Here is a 16,508-nt window from a genome sequence, read left to right on the forward strand (position 1 = left end):
ATTGTTGCTTGCTATGAGAATATCATCCACATAAAGCAACAAAATAACAAATGAATTACCATGTCGAAATTTGAAGTAAACGCAGTGGTCGAACTGACTTCTAATGAAACTTATGCGTGCCATGAACTTGTCGAATCTCCTATTCCACTGTCGAGGAGATTGTTTCAGCCCATACAAAGATCTCTTTAACTTGCACACATAATCTTCCTTCCCCTTTTCGGCATACCCTTCAGGTTGCCTCATCAGGATCGTTTCATCTAGATCACCATACAAGAACGTAGTCTTCACATCCATCTGTTCCAGTTCAAGATCGAACTGTGCCACCATGGCAAGCAACATTCGAATGGACCTATGATTCACAACAGGAGAAAACACATCATTGAAGTCGACACCTTCTTTCTGAGTGAAACCCCTTGCAACTAACCTTGCCTTGTATCTTTTCGACGTCACTCCTTCAATTCCTTCCTTAACTTTGAAAATCCATTTACAGCTGACTAACCTTGCCCCAGCAGGTTTCTTGATCAGTTCCCAAGTATGATTATCATGAAGAGATTTCATCTCATCATCCATGGCTTTCAGCCATTCAGTCTTATTTCGACTCCTCATAACTTCCTTGTAGTCTCTAGGTTCTTCGTCTAAAACCTCACTTACAGAGATTAAGGCATAAGCTATAAGATCTGCATACCCAAGTCTCTGAGGTGCCTTGATGACTCTTCTCGACCTATCTCTCGACAATAGGTAGTCATTGTCAGTTTCCTCAACTTCCTCAGCATCTTTTGCTTCTTCTTTGACTTCGTCAGGGATATACAATTCAGCATCAACATGCTCCACCTCAACAGGAATCTCTACCTGTTCCAGCTCTTCGTCAGATGTTTCTGTACTTCGATCAACATCATTAGTTTTCTTAAAAGCCATTTCAGCTTCATTGAAAACTACATCTCGACTGGTGATACACCTCCTGTGACCTGGCTTTAGGCACCATAGCCTATAAGCTTTGACTCCTTCTGGGTATCCCATGAACATGCATTTCAGAGCTCTAGGTTCGACCTTGTCTTGCCTAATGTGAGCATAGGCTACGCAGCCAAATACTCTCAGTTTGTCGAGATCTGGTGGATGTCCCGACCAAACTTCTTTAGGTGTCTTCATATCTAACGCTGTTGAAGGACATCTGTTTATCAGATATGTTGCTGTCGAAACAGCCTCAGCCCAGAACACCTTCGTTAACCCCGCACTAGTCAACATGCATCTGACTCTCTCCAAAATAATTCGATTAAACCTTTCAGCCAAACCATTTTGCTGTGGAGTACCTGCAGTAGTTCTATGCCTTGCAATACCAGAGGCAGCACAAAAACTGTCGAATGCCTCATTGCAAAATTCAAGGCCATTGTCGGTTCTCAACCTCTTGACCTTTCTGCTAGTCTGATTTTCAACCAGAGTCTTCCAACTTTTGAAATTCTCAAAAGTTTCATCCTTAGTCTTCTAGATGAATACCCATAATTTTCTGGAATAATCATCTACTACGGATAGAAAATACCTTGCTTCTGAATGTGATGGACACCTTGCAGGCCCCCAAAGATCAGCATGGATGTAATCAAGGGATCCATGTGTTCTTTGTTTGCCTTTGTTGAACTTCACTCTGCAAGATTTTCCAAGTACACAGGGTTCACAAAACTTCAGCTTTTCGACTTTGTCTCCACCAAGCAGATTTTGTTTCCCTAATTCGACCAGACCCCTTTCACTGACATGGCCCAATCTCATGTGCCAGATTTCTGTTTTCGACAAAGGTTTTGTGGATGCAACATTTGTCGAACCACTTACAACTTCAGCCTCAAGGGTATACAAGCCTTGTTTCTTCACGCCTCTCAAGACTTCCTTCGAACCCTTCATGACTCTTAGGATACTTTTCTCTCCTTGGAAAACATATCCTTTCTTGTCGAATTCACCAAGAGAAAGCATATTTTTCTTCAAATCAGGAACATACCTGACTTCAGTCAACAACCTTATTGACTCATCATGGAGCTTGAATCTCACAGATCCAACACCTGCAATCTTGCAAGCCTTGTTGTTTCCCAACAATACTGATCCACCATCTTGATCACATAATTCCTCGAACAAGTCTTTGTTTGGAGTCATGTGCCAAGTGCAACCTGAATCCATAATCCACTCCTTCTTAGAGTCACTGCTTGAAACCATAAGAACATCAGATGATTCGAAATCATCTTGAACAATGGCAGCGTTGCCATTATCCTTACCTCCATGATATTTCAGGCGTTCAGGGCACACCTTTCTTGTGTGACCCTCCTTCTTACAATGGTAGCATCGAATGCCAGATGCTTCGCCACTGTAAGACTTCAACTGGCTTTTGCCTTTCTTCTTGTCGAACTTACCATCCTTTCGTAAGAGTTTTCCTTTAACGGCCAAACCTTCGCCAACAGTCGAAGGTTTATGCTCCTTTCGTTCAATCAAGTCCTTAGAGTACAAGGCTGATTGAACTTCTTCAAACGTCAGGGACTCCCTTCCATACAAGAGAGTTTCTTTGAAGTGAGCATGTGATCGAGGCAAAGAACACAATAGTAACAACGCTTGATCTTCATCATCGATCTTCACATCAATATTTTCAAGATCAAGAATCAGCTTGTTGAACATATCCAACTGCTCAGCCAATACTTTGTCTTCAATCACCTTGAATGAATACAAAGCTTGCTTCAGGTAGAGTCGATTTACCAGCGATTTGGTCATATACAAACTTTCAAGTTTCACCCATAACCCTGATGCCGTCCTCTCCTTTGATACCTGCCGGAGGACCTTATCACCAAGGCTCAACAAAATTGCGATGTGTACTTTCTCGATCATATTCGTCTTCTCCGCTGCCGTCAATTCTGCATTCATGGCTGCCTCTCCCTTCAACGCTTCCAAACAACCCTGCTGAACCAGTAGGGCTTTCATCTTCAAGCGCCACAGACCGAAATCATTCACTCCGGTGAACTTTTCAATCTCATACTTTGTTGAAGGCATCTTCTCCACGCTCACCGCACCAATTTGTTGTGAAAAACGATGTCAAGAACAAAGTATAGTAGGGATTAGGGAAGATAAGAAGAACACAAGAATTGGTTATAACTGCTATTCTTTTACTTTCTCTTAAAACAAGATTACAAGTTTACAAGAATAACAAATAACCTCTCTCACCCTAAATTAGGATTTGCAGCTTAGCAATGATGAGAGACTAGTATGCTATTTATAATAAAACCTAACATACTAACTAATGGACTTTTTCCACAAGGCCCATTACACAAGTCAACTTAATAAACAAGCTAACTTAACAAATTAGGGTTTAAACACTAAAACCTAATTTAACATGCTAACAACCATAGCATCTTCGACACAAGCATGTGAACAACCTTCGACTTCATGCTTAACCCTGTCGAACCAAGAAGCTACCCTTCGGCCATACTAGAGTTCGATCCAATATCTCACAATTTGTTTTTTAATTTATTAATTTAAGTTTATTTATTAATTAAATTTGTTTTTTAAATAAAATTAAAATTGATTTATGAAAGTTTGGAAAAAAGTTTAATATCGATTTGTTTTAGAAATCAACTTCAATTTAATTTAGAAAACAAATTAAATTAGTTTTAACAAAACATTAATAATAATTTAATTTTGTTATTTTAATTTTTTAATTTAATATTTTTATATATTATTTAAATAAAAAATAAATATAAATGATGTGGAAATTGTTTTTTTTTCCCTTAAGTTACGTCACATATGTCATACACTTATATAGGGCTGAAGACTAAAATCTATAAAAAAAACTTAAAAAAAAGATCAAAATTCTAAAATTTAAAATAGAGGGAGCGATCAAAACTAAAAAAAAAAAATTAAAAATTGAGACACTGGAAAAAAAACAGGGAGTGAGAGAGAAGCAGCATAATTATTTTGAATTTGGGGAATCCAAGAATTTAGCGGAAATGGAGGGAAGCGAGAGCGAGAGCGAGAGCTATGCGATTTTCAAATCGCTGAATTTGAATCCTCAACTCTTCTTTAACGAAATTTTCAACACCGCCGACGATTTGTTAATCGAAACTTTTGATTTCATCTTCCGGTAACCAACTCATTTCACTTTTCTTTCCAATTTTATTATCAAAATTCTATAGCTTCATGGTTTGTGTTACAGGGAAGCATCTACCAAGCTCAACGTGGAAGCTAGCCAAAAATCTCAACATCTCAAACAGGTTTCTATCCTTCATTATTCAAATGGCTTAATTAGGGTATTTAACCACTAATACTAACGAAATTGCTTATTAATTTGTGTTTTATGGAAGGGTATTGATCACATTCGACAAAATGTTCAATCAGTTGCGGATCAAAAGCTTTCAGTTTGGGAAGAATACTGCCTTTATCATTGTTTTTCTCTTCCCAAAGGGTTTCAAATGCCAAATACTGTATGTTTTTCTCTAACTTATTATTATTAACTAATATTGCTTTGCTCGCTGTAACCATCACTTCACTTATATTGTCGAGAATCAGTTGCGGCCCAAATTGCAGTTGGGATGTTTATTTAAAAGTGTACTACTGCCTTTCAGGATGAATTGGGTGGGAATGACATCGATCTTGTAGCTACTTCCCATGAAGAACTAGATGCTGAGTTAGAATCATTGAGGGAAAAATTAGCCGAGGTAAAAAGAGTGCCGAAATTGATACTTAGTTTGTTTCTCATTTTATTTATATTGGTAATAAATGTGATGTCAGGTGGGGAAAGAATCGGAAATGCTAAATCAAGAAATTGAGGCACTCCCCAAGCATTCTTCTCTCAATGCTCTACATATCAATGAAGCAGTTCAATTACTTGAGCAAAACTCTGAGTTGTTTCAGGGTAATTTAAATTAAGTATTCCATTTTAGTGTATGTTTGTATGTATTAAGTATTAGCACATGTATATTTCCTTTAGCATTATTATCATTATATTATTAGCTAATGTTATACGTTGAACTTGTAAGTCAGCTTATATTTACTTGTGATTGTGGTTTTGTAGAGGTTTTGACAACTGCCCGAGAACTTCGACTGAAGATTGGAAAGCAAAACACCAACATGATTGAAGAGACCGAAGAAATGAAAGCAAGAAGTTTCAACAACTATACAATGGATACTTCTGCTAAAGGTAACCAACATATTGTTCATTGTTCTGCAACATGAATTAATTTTAATAGGTTGAACTCCATGGTTCTGAGTTGGGCATTTCTGGTTGCAGGCCTCTCAAATATGAAATTAGAAGATCTTCAACGATTTGTAACCCAGTTGGAGTGAACATGTGCTTGTTTCACCGGTAATTGTTTGTTCGTAGTTTTTCTCAATTAGAATTTGCCTCTCATGTTGAAACTAATGGATTTCAATTATATATAGTCTTTCTCAATGTACCAAAATGAACTATTTGACGGGTTATAGGAAAATACTCGTGCTTTATTTTTTCTTTTTTTTTTATTAATTTTAATTTCATTGCTAGCTTAGTTTAATAGGTTGTTTAGTAACTCATGATCTTCAACTAGGCAGATTTCATTAACTTATGTTGCAAGTCTATGTAAATGATGATCAGAAGAGTAGTGATTTATAGGTGCCATTGCAAGTAAACATTATCAACGTTTTTTTTTTCATTTAGTCCCCATGTATTATTTTTTCAATAGTCATACAAAGGTAGCAGACTACGGGGTAAAAATGGTAGCATAATTAGCAAACAAGGAGCCACCATAAAGTGTTCCATTGTACTCTTGAACCTCACTAGCTGGTTCAGTACCATACTCACCCACAAGAGACACAATCTGTAAAACTAAACCATTCTCTGTGACTCTGACTCCTGCAGGCAATGTAGAACGTCTTGGAAATCTAGGTGGTCCTACAATACTATTCACTGAAATCCAAAATTGTCCTCTTGAATTCCTCTTGATGTTATCTGGTCTTCCAGCTAGTATTGTGAATAATTCCGTTGAATTGGCTCTTGGACCTTTCAGCCACACTCTCTGAATTCTGTTTGCTAGATATTCACTTACAAGTAAAAATGAACCATCTCTGCTTACTGCCACCCCAGATGGCACTTCAAGATTGCTTAGCAACACTGTTGTTTGGTTGGTGCTTGGATCATATTTCAATAAGCTTCCTGAATTATCTCCACTATTTAGCAGTGTTTGGTAATCTCTGCATAATAAATCAAAAGATGCATATTTATTACTACAATGCACTAAAACCATGCTTGACAACATTGTAAGAATGAAAAAAATATGCTTACTTGAGTTGGAAATTGGTGCTAGCTATGGTAAAATAGACGATTCCGGTGTCAGGATCTACATCCAAACCATCAGCAAACATTGTAGTATTGCCTTGTTCAGGTCCAACTAATTGTGTTACATTTCCTCCATCCGGACCAACCTTAACAAGCCCGAAATAAGCATCAGCTACATACAAATCACCTGTCTGATGGTTGAAACCCAACCCTAAAGGCCTTCCACATGTTGCTTGGAGTGCTGAGAAATCAGCAAGTCCATCACAGATTTTCTTGTTCCCGAACAAAAAAAAAATCATTTATGATAGTCTTGTAATTAAACATGAAAATAGTATTCTTAGGCTTTGAATCTAATTAGCATGTTTGATGACAAATGTATTTACCTGTTTGGAGATGTGTAAGCATATTCCTTGAAACCATCATTTGGACCAATATATTTAAAGATTCTTCCATCAGAAGAAGACACATAAGGTCCTCCACCGTTTCTATCAAATGCGAGGGACTCAGGTCCTGTCACTGGTGTGGGTAGCTGAAGCTTGTTGAGTAATATAGCTACTGATGATGGAGAACACAATAGGAAGATAACAAGAGTTACAGTGACAACCATTGCCATGTTTAACATGATAGCTAATAACAAATTTGAGGTAACTTTGTAAGATGTGAATGAATCCTAATAAAGAACTAAGCAATATATTTATAGGCATGTTGGTATCATGCCATGCATGCTGTGCAATAGGTGAAAAATGTGATGACAACCCATCATTGTTAACCTCTTCAAAAGAACACACAAATTAAGCAAATCAATAGTACTACTTCCCCTGTCAAAAGAAACGTTCATAGTTTGTTACAAGTTTTGATTGGTTTAATAATTATGTCTTTATGAACACAGCATAACATGTGAAAACTACAAAATTAAAATGTGAGTATGTGACTCATGAAAAATACATACTCGGTTTTACAGTTTTGTTTGCACTTTTGTAAATCCACCCTATATCTCGTTTTTGTGACTCTTGAAAACTCCTCTTCTACAAATGTAACGTTCTAATGTGCACTCAGTTGCGTGAACTGATTTTTTTTTTTTCTTAATGCGTGAAAACACATAAAGAACCAGCACTGTATATAGGTGGAGCAGTTCATTTTAATGTAGGTGAACTGTGGTGTTTTTGAAATTTGGTTGGGTATATTAATCATTTAATTCAAACATTAAATATTATGTCATTTTTAATATTAATTTTATTAAGAGATATTGACAGTGTATTCCAATTAATCTCTTTTATTAATACATAAATTTTAATTAATTTTGCTTAAAGGTATTTGTATCTAACTTAAATTTTTGGCAATTTTCTTAATCTTTATTGTTATATTTATTTTAATTATTATATTTTTTTATTGTCTTAATTGGTCCTACCTAGTAGTTTGAATGTGGAGAGAGTGTAATTACATACTAGAATTCGGATCACCAAATTTATTTCTCTTTTTTTTCACAAGTGTTTAATTGAGTATTTGTTAGCCACTATACACAGAAAAATTGTTATATTTTTAATTCACAAAATTAATTATAATTAGTTTATATTTGAGTTGTTAAGATTGATTGAAATAACTAAATTACTATCAAATTAAACTAAAATTAAAATTAAAATCAATTTTTGGTTAAATGAGAGAAAAAACAAAAAGATTATTCTAATAATTTTGACATTCTTATAAAATCCACCTGTTAACACTTAATAGAGGCAAGAGGCTTTGGCTAATATGCATAAGGATTTTCCTTATGCACCATGCATAGGTCTACATAAGCCATTGAATCATGTTTTTTTAATTCAGTATTGAGTATTGAGTATTGAGTATTGAGTATTGAGTATTGAGTGGTGAGTATTGAGTATTGAGTAATAACAATTGATGTCTAGAATTTGATCCAAGGGTCCATAATAATCTATGCACGGTGCATAGATTTTTATCTATGCACGGTAACTGCACCCGAGAATTTACTTTTTTGAGAATGCAGTGGTTAAGATATGTCTCAACCCTTAATCTGATAACTTCGAATTATCTCCAATAAGTTAATATAATGATCAAATTTTATTGTTTCTTTCAACGCAACTGAGCAACATGAAGAGAGTAAAAAAACACAAAATTTTCTTAAAACCCGTGTTCTAGCAAAGAAACTCAATAAATGAAAGTGTTGTTTGCCTCCCAAGATATTCTTGAAGGGGTCAAGAATGGTATGAGTTCTTTTGTGAAATGTGCAACAGATGCACAACAAGTAACACATAAGGAAGAGAAGAAGAAAGATTATAAAACAATATTTTTAATACACCAATGTGTGGATGGTGAAAACTATGAGAAAGTTGGTAACTATGAATCGTCAAAGCAAGCGTGGAAAATTTTGGAAAAGGCATATGCAGGGGCTGAGGTAACAAACTCACTAACGTTAATTTGAATTAATTCAAATGGAGTAAAATGAGACAATCAACGATTACGTGACGAGAATTACTCGATTGGTGAACCAAATAAAGTCACATGGAGAAACTGTTACAAAGCAGAATGTTGTATAAAAATCTTTTGTTCTTTGACAGCAAGACTTGATAACATTGTGGTGGCAATTGAGGAATCAAAGGATCTTGCGACAATGAACAAAGAGGAGCTTCAAAGCTCTCTCGAGGCTCATGAGCAAAGGATGGAGGATAGAAATATCAATAAGGAAAAGACGGAGATTGCTTTGCAAGCTCAGTTCAACGAGAAGAACAAGAAGTCGAAAGGAAAATGGCCCATGAAGAGTAAAGGAATTTTTCAGAATTTTGGTGGAAGAGAGTCTATAAGTTCAAAGAATTCGACTTGTCAAAAAGGTGAGAGCAACTGCAACAAGAATGATGGTCAAGGAAACTTTAGAGGTGAAAAAGGGAAAGTTTGACAAGAGCAAGGTGAAATGCTTTAATTGTCAAAATTCGACCATTTTTCAAAAGAGTGCAACGCGAACAAGAAAGAACCTTAAGCGGATGAAGCCAAGGTTGCAAGCCAAGAGTTTGATGAAGAGAACACACTCTTGGTCATAATTACAGAAGGGGAATGAAGCAGCAATAACCTGTAGGACAACAACATCAACACTTTCGGGAACACTGCATAAATAAGTTGTAACTAGTTACGTAAAATTTATAATTGATTATAGGTAGAAGAAAACGTAATGATGTGTAATACCCCAAGTTTTTTAAGCTTTAGTAGGAATGACAACGGGATAAATCTCTAATCTATGGACCTAATAGTATTTAAGGAGAGATTAGTAGGGTACTCAAGAGTGGCATATTAGAAATGTCTTAAGATGAAAGGAAAATATGGTCTTTTCTCATAATATGTTTTATTAAGGGCAAGTTTAGAACTTCCTCTCATTTTCCCATCCTTCCACCTTGCAAAAATCAAAATGTGAAAGGGGAAGAGAAAGGAAGGGTGGAACGTGAAAGGAAAATAAGAAAACAATCAAATTTCAAACTTTATCATTCCACTCCTTTGCATGCATGATCCTTGAGCATTATTAAAGAGACAAATTTCAAGAATGAAGATCGAAAGTTGTAATCATTTTCATCTCCATCTTGGAATTCAGAATCTTTACTCAAGGTGAGTCCTTAGTTAGGAATTTGGGGAAATTAGGAGATTTTAGGATTGTTCATCATGGGACTTGGATTACGAGCCCTTGATATGCATTATGATTATGTGATTCTTGTTGATATAACATGCTCAAGGCTTTGGTAAACTTAGCTCATACATCTATCCATGATCATATATGAATGAATCTGATTACAATAGGTGCCTATTTGGCCATGATAACCCATACATCTTGTTGTGTGAAATTGCAATAAAAAACACCATAAATATGATGCATGCATGGTCTAAAACTTGATTAAACGTGTTATTATCATTAAGAATTCAAAGAACATGTTTCCCATCGTGTTAGGTTGAGAAAATATTGAAGAAAACTTGAAAATCTCGAATCAGAAGCCTTCTGGTAGCCCCTGGTTGATTTGATTCAAATTAGAGAATTGCACTGGGTGTTCTGATTCAAATCATAGCTCTTTTTGTGGCCCCTGACTAATTTTATTTGAATCACGATTTACACATGATTCGAATAGTGAAGGAAAAGTTCAATTCAAATATTGTTTCGATAATAACTCGAGCTCCGTGACTCGAAATAAGAAGTGATCGAATGCGTTGGAAAGCTAATCCAATGCTATAATTTGTGATGAATAAATATAATTCTTGCATGATATTTTATGATATGTGATAAGTCCATGTTTGATTGCACGTTGAGTGGTTGAGATTAGAATGCATTGATAACATGTTTATAATGTCATGCATTGATGTTAGGATGATACCATGTTACTTTACCCTCGTTGTATGCATAATCCTTGCCTTCTTGACATGCTATAAGTATACATGATGGTGACTCATGTGTTACGATCTTTGGGAATTCTGGTTTATTCGCTTGGCGAGCCCATGAAACTAAACTTTGTTTCTTCTTCCCCTGAGTGCAGTGTTGTTTCGTGATGTGGATGTGACACCTCACTAGTATAGTATGACTAACATGGTACATTATGACTTGATAAATACGGTGATGTTGATTACTCGTTCCTCTGTTTGTTCCGGTTAAATGTTCGGAGATGTTTTGTTTGATTATGGCTTAATGTATGTTGTGATGTTGATCACTTGTTCCTATTTGTTTCAGTTGAGCGTTTAGATGTGATTGTTGTGTATGCTTGAATCAAAGTAGGCCGAGACTACTAGGTGATAAATCACTTGGAGACTCATCGGCGTTATCAATTGATGTGCTTGTGTAGCCATGTAGGCGGATTACACTCAGGTTACTCACCACATGTGTGCTTGTGTAGCCATATAAACATAAATAACTTGGGTTTTAGATTAAGTTCCGATGTGTACCCACCTGAGCCATAAATTGGTGTGCTTGTGTAGCCATGTAGATATTATGCACTTAGGTCCTGGATTAAGTTCTGATGTGTACACATCTACGCGTCGATTGATGTGCTTATGTAGCCATGTAGGCAGATTATACTTGGGTTACTCATGACATGCATGCTTGTGTAACCTTATAGACGTAAATCACTTGGATCTCAGATTAAATTATGATGTATATACACACACACCTAATTCATCAAAAGCGATGTGCTTGTGTAAATCTCTTGAGTTACCTTGGACGTGCTGTTGGACAAAAATATGGAGTAAGAGGTTTGTTGGAGATATATAAGTGTATAGTTCAAATGGGTGGAATGTATACTCTAGTTGATTTATTAAACTAAACACGAAAAAAAAAAGGTAAATTGGAATGAATCTCATTGTTTAGCCATAACTTCGCAGGGTTCAACTCTTTGAACAAAAACGAATTTGAATTGCGAATCATAACAACAATGTCATTAAGGTATGTCACTGTCTCTCTTTTCATACCCAATTTTCAACTTCAAAACCCTAAATTCATTCCCAAATTTCAACTTCAAAACCCTAATAAATTCATTCCATGCTTCCCTTCAAGGCGACTATACTCTCAATTCCATGACGATCTCGTTTCCTCATTCAATTTCTTGCTCAGTCAGAATCCTACCCCATCCACCATCATCCAATTTGCCAAGATTTTAGGTTCCCTTGTCAAGGCCAAACATTACTCCACCGCTGTTTCACTCTATCGACAGTTGGAATTAAACAGAGGAATTAAGTCTGACTTAGTCACTTTAAACATCTGGATCAATTGCTTTTCTCAATTGGGTCATAACTCTCTTTCCTTTTCTATATTTGCTAACATTCTCAAGAAAGGTTACCAGCCAGATGCCATAACTTTGACTACAATCATTAAAGGTCTTTGTCTCAAAGGTGAGCTCCATGAAGCATTGCACTTTCATGACAAGGTGGTAGCGCAGGGATTTCATTTGGACCAAGTTTGTTATGGCACCTTGATTAATGGCTTATGTAAAGTTGGAAAAACAAGAGAAGCCTTGCAATTGCTGAGACAAGTTGATGGGAAGTTGGTTCAACCTAATGTGGTAATGTACAATACAATCATTGATAGTATGTGCAAAGGTAAACTTATTAATGAAGCTTTTGATTTATATTCTAAAATGGTTGCTAAGAGAATCTCTTCTGATGTTTTTACTTATAATTCATTAATCTATGGGTTTTGCGTTGTGGGTGAATTAAAAGATGCAATTGGTTTGTTCAATAAAATGATATTGGAAAACATCAACCCTAATGTGCATACCTTTAATATTTTGGTTGATGCTTTTTGTAAGGAAGGAAAGCTGAAAGAAGCTAAAAATGTGATAGCTGCGATGATGAAAAAAAGCATCAAGCCTAATGATTTTACTTTTATCTCTTTAATGGATGGATATTGTTTGGTAAATGATGTATGCAAGGCCAATGATATATTTAATAGTATGGCCCAAATGGGAGTGGTTTCTAATGTTTACAGCTACACCATCATGATTAATGGATTTTGTAAGATTAAAATGGTTGAGAAAGCCGTGAATCTCTTTCAAGAAATGCATCACAAAAATATCATTCCTGATACAATAACCTACAGTTCTCTCATTGATGGTTTGTGCAAATTTGGGAGAATATCATATGCTTTAGAGCTTGTCGAAGAGATGCATGATAGATGTCAACCACCTAATATAATTACGTACAATTCTATATTGGATGCTTTATGCAAAAATAATCATCTTGACAAGGCAATTGTATTATTAAAAAAAATTAAAGAGAAGGGTATTCAATTAGATATGTTCTCGTATAATATTCTTATCAATGGAATGTGCAAAGGCGGAAGACTAGAGGATGCACAAAAAGTTTTTGAAGATCTTTTGGTTAAAGGGTACACTCTTGACATCTATACTTATAACACTATGATCAACGGGTTTTGCAATAAGGGCTTGTTTGATGAAGCATTGACCATGATGTCACAAATGGAAGACTACGGTTGCATTCCAAATGCTATAACATATGAAATACTTATTCTTTCTCTCTTTAAAGAAAATGAAAATGACGAAGCAGAGAAGCTTCTTAGAGAAATGATTGCGAGAGGTCTATTGTAATGCCGAAAATGTAAGATGCTTTTCTACCTATACATTGTTATTATTTTGAGTTTATGTTTCAGCTTTATTCATCATTTCATTTATGTAGCTGCTTCACCGAATTGGAAAAGGGATTTTGTTATTGTTGTTTCTTTTGATAAGTGTATTTATACCTCACGGGCCGATAGATTGGTGAGGTCGAAATTGACAAAAATTGGTAGAATATTATACTTGTTGTCTCAAGAATGTTGTTGGGTTGAGTTTGTAACTAAGGGCTTGTTTCAATTGATTTATTTGAGTTTATCTACTGTCATAAGTTTTGTGAGATTGATTGAGAGAAATTTTCATAAGCTTTTTCCAAGGAGGGGATATCTTCCCTAAGGAGCGTATGCTCTGATGAGGAGACATTGGCTTTCGTAAAGGATCCCATAGGTTACTTTTTTTCAATAGTTCTTTTGATCCCTTATCCATCAAATGATGTACGCCATTATTTTTTATATAGGTTTAAAAGCGTGTTGAAAATGAGGGTTGTCTGAACATTCCCTGATTTTAATTTAAAAATTTAAAATGGAGAAATATCATTTTCTGTTCCCCAGAGGATCCTAATAAAAAAAGGTGATTTGGTATGGCTTGTTTCAAACATTGTTTAAGTAATCAAAGGACAGTTAACAATTCATCATTCTTTTTTCAGTCACCATATTACAAATTTTAATTGAATGTCACATATGAATGCAACTAGAAAGAATGTTGCTCTATAGATATAACTGTGTTTGCTGCAAATTAAGCAATAATTGAAGCAAGCTAAGAATGGCTTAGTGTGTTCGAATGACTAAATTAAATTGTTGCATAATGTATAACAAAGGTCCAAGTACAACTTCATAATCCACTTAATGCGCATTAGAGTGAAGTATTGATTATAGAGAGCTAGAAAAGTCTTAAAATGGTTCTGTCACCGGGAATATGGTTTAGAATATAGAAATTGCATGCTTTTGGGAAGCTTGATTATATTTTCTGTAAAATTGCTGATTTTGATGTTTAATTTGATTCTTGGAAAGATTATTTGGCATGACTTAACTTATGCTTAAATGAATTCAGTGTTTTGATACATCTGGTGTTGAGTCATAAACATATTGTAGCATGGTGTTAAGTCATGCATTCATTGTGCTTAAAATTGAAGAGCTTAATGCATGTTAGTCTGGTAAGAGATATGTATGGACATCATTGTTTAGGATGGACTTGGACATTATAATAGGCATACTAGCAAGTATACTTTTAGAGGACAATTGACTCTGCATTTACCCACCTGCTCTTGCAGATAGAGTAATTTCCTATAGCTCTATGACGCTACATGTCTTTTGTTGATCAGACAAAGCACAACTTACCTATCCATATACTTGGTATTCAAATATGATACTTCATGAGTTTCATTACTTATATTGTTGTTGAATATGTCATCACTTCATGTTATGATAGAACAATGAATGCTTTATGGTAGGCAAGTGCTAAGTATAGTGGGGAGGTTTCGACATGCTTGTTCTTAATGCTTATCGGCCAAATCCAATTGACATATATGTACTATATTATGGTGTGGTTAGAAAGTAAACAATAAAGTTTGTCCTGTTTTTTAGATATACCTTTCAAGTTCTAACTATTCACTTAAGCAGCATTTCCCAATTCCCATATATGAATAAATAGAAACAGATACCAAGCAAGATAAAGAAAACATAAGAAGAAACAAATAAAAGCTAACAATCAACACAAAACTAACTAAATTAGGGTGGACTAGCTTTAAGAAATGGTCCCCAGTAGAGTCGTCAGCTATTGTGGTGCCAAAAATACCTAAGCGTATCACACGCTCGAAATACAACAGAGTCACGAAATTTTATTTATTCCAAAAGAAAAGGAAAAATGTCGATAAAACCTGCGAAAGAAAAGAAAATGGTTGTCACAATCAAACTAGGGTTCGGGAGTCGGTTATGCAAGAGGAATGTATTAGCACCCCTCACATTTGTTGTACTCAATGAGATTCATTTAGTTAGTTTTGCGAAAGAGATGTCTGCTTATGTTTATTTGCGATCTTCTACTTATTAAGCGAGAAAAGAAAGAAAGATAATGATTTTGGATTTTTTATTATTGTGCCTGACAAGATTTCAAAATCCTGCTCCTACGTATCTGCAGGTGCGATGGAGAACTCAAGGCTACGTAGTTATAGGTAGCAAATGTTTCTGGGTTGGTTCATTTTAGCGAAAGATTCTCAAGTCGCATTTGAACGGAAAACATTGTTGCCCAAAACATGGATAATTTGAACATTTACATCACTTCAAGAATGAATGACTGAATCTGGATCAACACAGATTCTTGCCATCATCACATTCAAACGGAAAATATTTGATATTCAAATATGGAAGTGTTGTTTGCAACGTCGCGGAATGGACGGAGCGTATGTTGTTTATGAAAAGGTTTTGAACTTGAAAACCAAAAGGCAAAAGATTTAAATGCGTTGAGATTGATTTTAAGTGGATATAAGTATAAGAACAGAGAGTTCTACAACAATATTCAAATACTTAGGAAAGGAAAAGGCATACGCATAATCACTCTCTTTTTCATTCAAAGTTATTATGAAAAGTGTGAAGCGACTATAGTCATTGTTCCTTAACGAAAGACAATCATTCACAGAGTGAGCTCTACAACAATATTCAAATGCTCGGGGAAGAAAGATGTTTACACCCAATCGATCATTTTTCGCTTCACAAAGTAACAAGCTAAATTCGTTTAATTTTTTTGTGTTTTATTAGGAAGACAATTACCCAAACAGTGACCTCTACAACAATATTCAAGTATTTGAAGAAGGAAGACGCCTACGCTCAATCACTTCCTTTTTCATTTCCATTTATTGAGAATCGAAAGAAGTACTTGATATTGAATCAAGCATTCACATTGCAATTGATTTAATTTGAATGAAAAAAAGTTTGACGTTGGATCAAGTATTTTTATTTTGAAAAGATCGATTTTAAGATGCCAAGATATTTAATTAATTCAATTAAGAACTAACTAAAAAAGTCAAAAATAAAAAGCAAGTAAAATTATTACACTTAATGGAAATGAAAATACATTTGTCCATTATGAATATTATGCAAATAAAATGAACAAGATAATATACAATCCAAACAATCAAACGC

The 16,508-nt window shown here is 35.1% G+C and overlaps 3 protein-coding genes across 4 annotated transcripts; 2 read left to right on the forward strand and 1 right to left on the reverse strand.

The window, feature by feature from the left end:
- Positions 1-3,908: 3,908 nt before the first annotated feature.
- On the forward strand, positions 3,909-5,993 carry LOC131604474 (protein MIS12 homolog). 2 transcript variants are annotated; one of them, XM_058876917.1, is made up of 8 exons: positions 3,909-4,102; positions 4,175-4,232; positions 4,323-4,442; positions 4,584-4,676; positions 4,750-4,873; positions 5,033-5,158; positions 5,249-5,323; positions 5,855-5,993. In XM_058876917.1, exons 1-7 carry the CDS (start codon positions 3,969-3,971, stop codon positions 5,302-5,304), a joined length of 711 nt encoding a protein of 236 aa, XP_058732900.1. In that variant the 5' UTR covers positions 3,909-3,968; the 3' UTR covers positions 5,305-5,323; positions 5,855-5,993. The 2 variants fall into 2 exon arrangements, with proteins under 2 accessions (XP_058732900.1, XP_058732895.1); XM_058876912.1 differs by lacking the exon at positions 5,855-5,993 and having other exon boundaries at positions 3,911-4,102; positions 5,249-5,465.
- LOC131604486 (protein STRICTOSIDINE SYNTHASE-LIKE 12-like) lies at positions 5,622-6,893 on the reverse strand. The gene is made up of 3 exons (XM_058876924.1): positions 6,656-6,893; positions 6,278-6,551; positions 5,622-6,186 (listed from the first exon to the last, which is right to left on the reverse strand). The coding sequence occupies exons 1-3, from the start codon at positions 6,891-6,893 to the stop codon at positions 5,697-5,699; spliced, it is 1,002 nt and encodes a 333-aa protein (XP_058732907.1). The 3' UTR covers positions 5,622-5,696.
- Positions 6,894-11,564: 4,671 nt separating this feature from the next.
- Positions 11,565-16,291, forward strand: LOC131634400 (pentatricopeptide repeat-containing protein At1g12300, mitochondrial-like). Its single transcript, XM_058905065.1, has 2 exons — positions 11,565-11,690; positions 11,802-16,291. The coding sequence occupies exons 1-2, from the start codon at positions 11,680-11,682 to the stop codon at positions 13,348-13,350; spliced, it is 1,560 nt and encodes a 519-aa protein (XP_058761048.1). The 5' UTR covers positions 11,565-11,679; the 3' UTR covers positions 13,351-16,291.
- The last annotated feature ends 217 nt before the right edge of the window (positions 16,292-16,508 follow it).

The sequence above is a fragment of the Vicia villosa genome, linkage group LG1, assembly GCF_029867415.1.
Source record: "Vicia villosa cultivar HV-30 ecotype Madison, WI linkage group LG1, Vvil1.0, whole genome shotgun sequence".
In the NCBI taxonomy this organism is placed as follows: domain Eukaryota; kingdom Viridiplantae; phylum Streptophyta; class Magnoliopsida; order Fabales; family Fabaceae; genus Vicia; species Vicia villosa.

Bases quoted from the DNA above. Each gene is read 5' to 3' on its own strand.
- LOC131604474 (XM_058876917.1), top strand. From the start codon at position 3,969: ATGGAGGGAAGCGAGAGCGAGAGCGAGAGCTATGCGATTTTCAAATCG. The intron at 4,233-4,322 runs GTTTCTATCCTT...GTTTTATGGAAG, and splicing joins AATCTCAACATCTCAAACAG to GGTATTGATCACATTCGACA. The intron at 4,874-5,032 runs GTAATTTAAATT...GTGGTTTTGTAG, and splicing joins AAACTCTGAGTTGTTTCAGG to AGGTTTTGACAACTGCCCGA.
- LOC131604486 (XM_058876924.1), bottom strand. From the start codon at position 6,893: ATGTTAAACATGGCAATGGTTGTCACTGTAACTCTTGTTATCTTCCTA. The intron at 6,552-6,655 runs GGTAAATACATT...TTTTTTTGTTCG, and splicing joins TGCTTACACATCTCCAAACA to GGAACAAGAAAATCTGTGAT. The intron at 6,187-6,277 runs GTAAGCATATTT...TTTATTATGCAG, and splicing joins AGCACCAATTTCCAACTCAA to AGATTACCAAACACTGCTAA.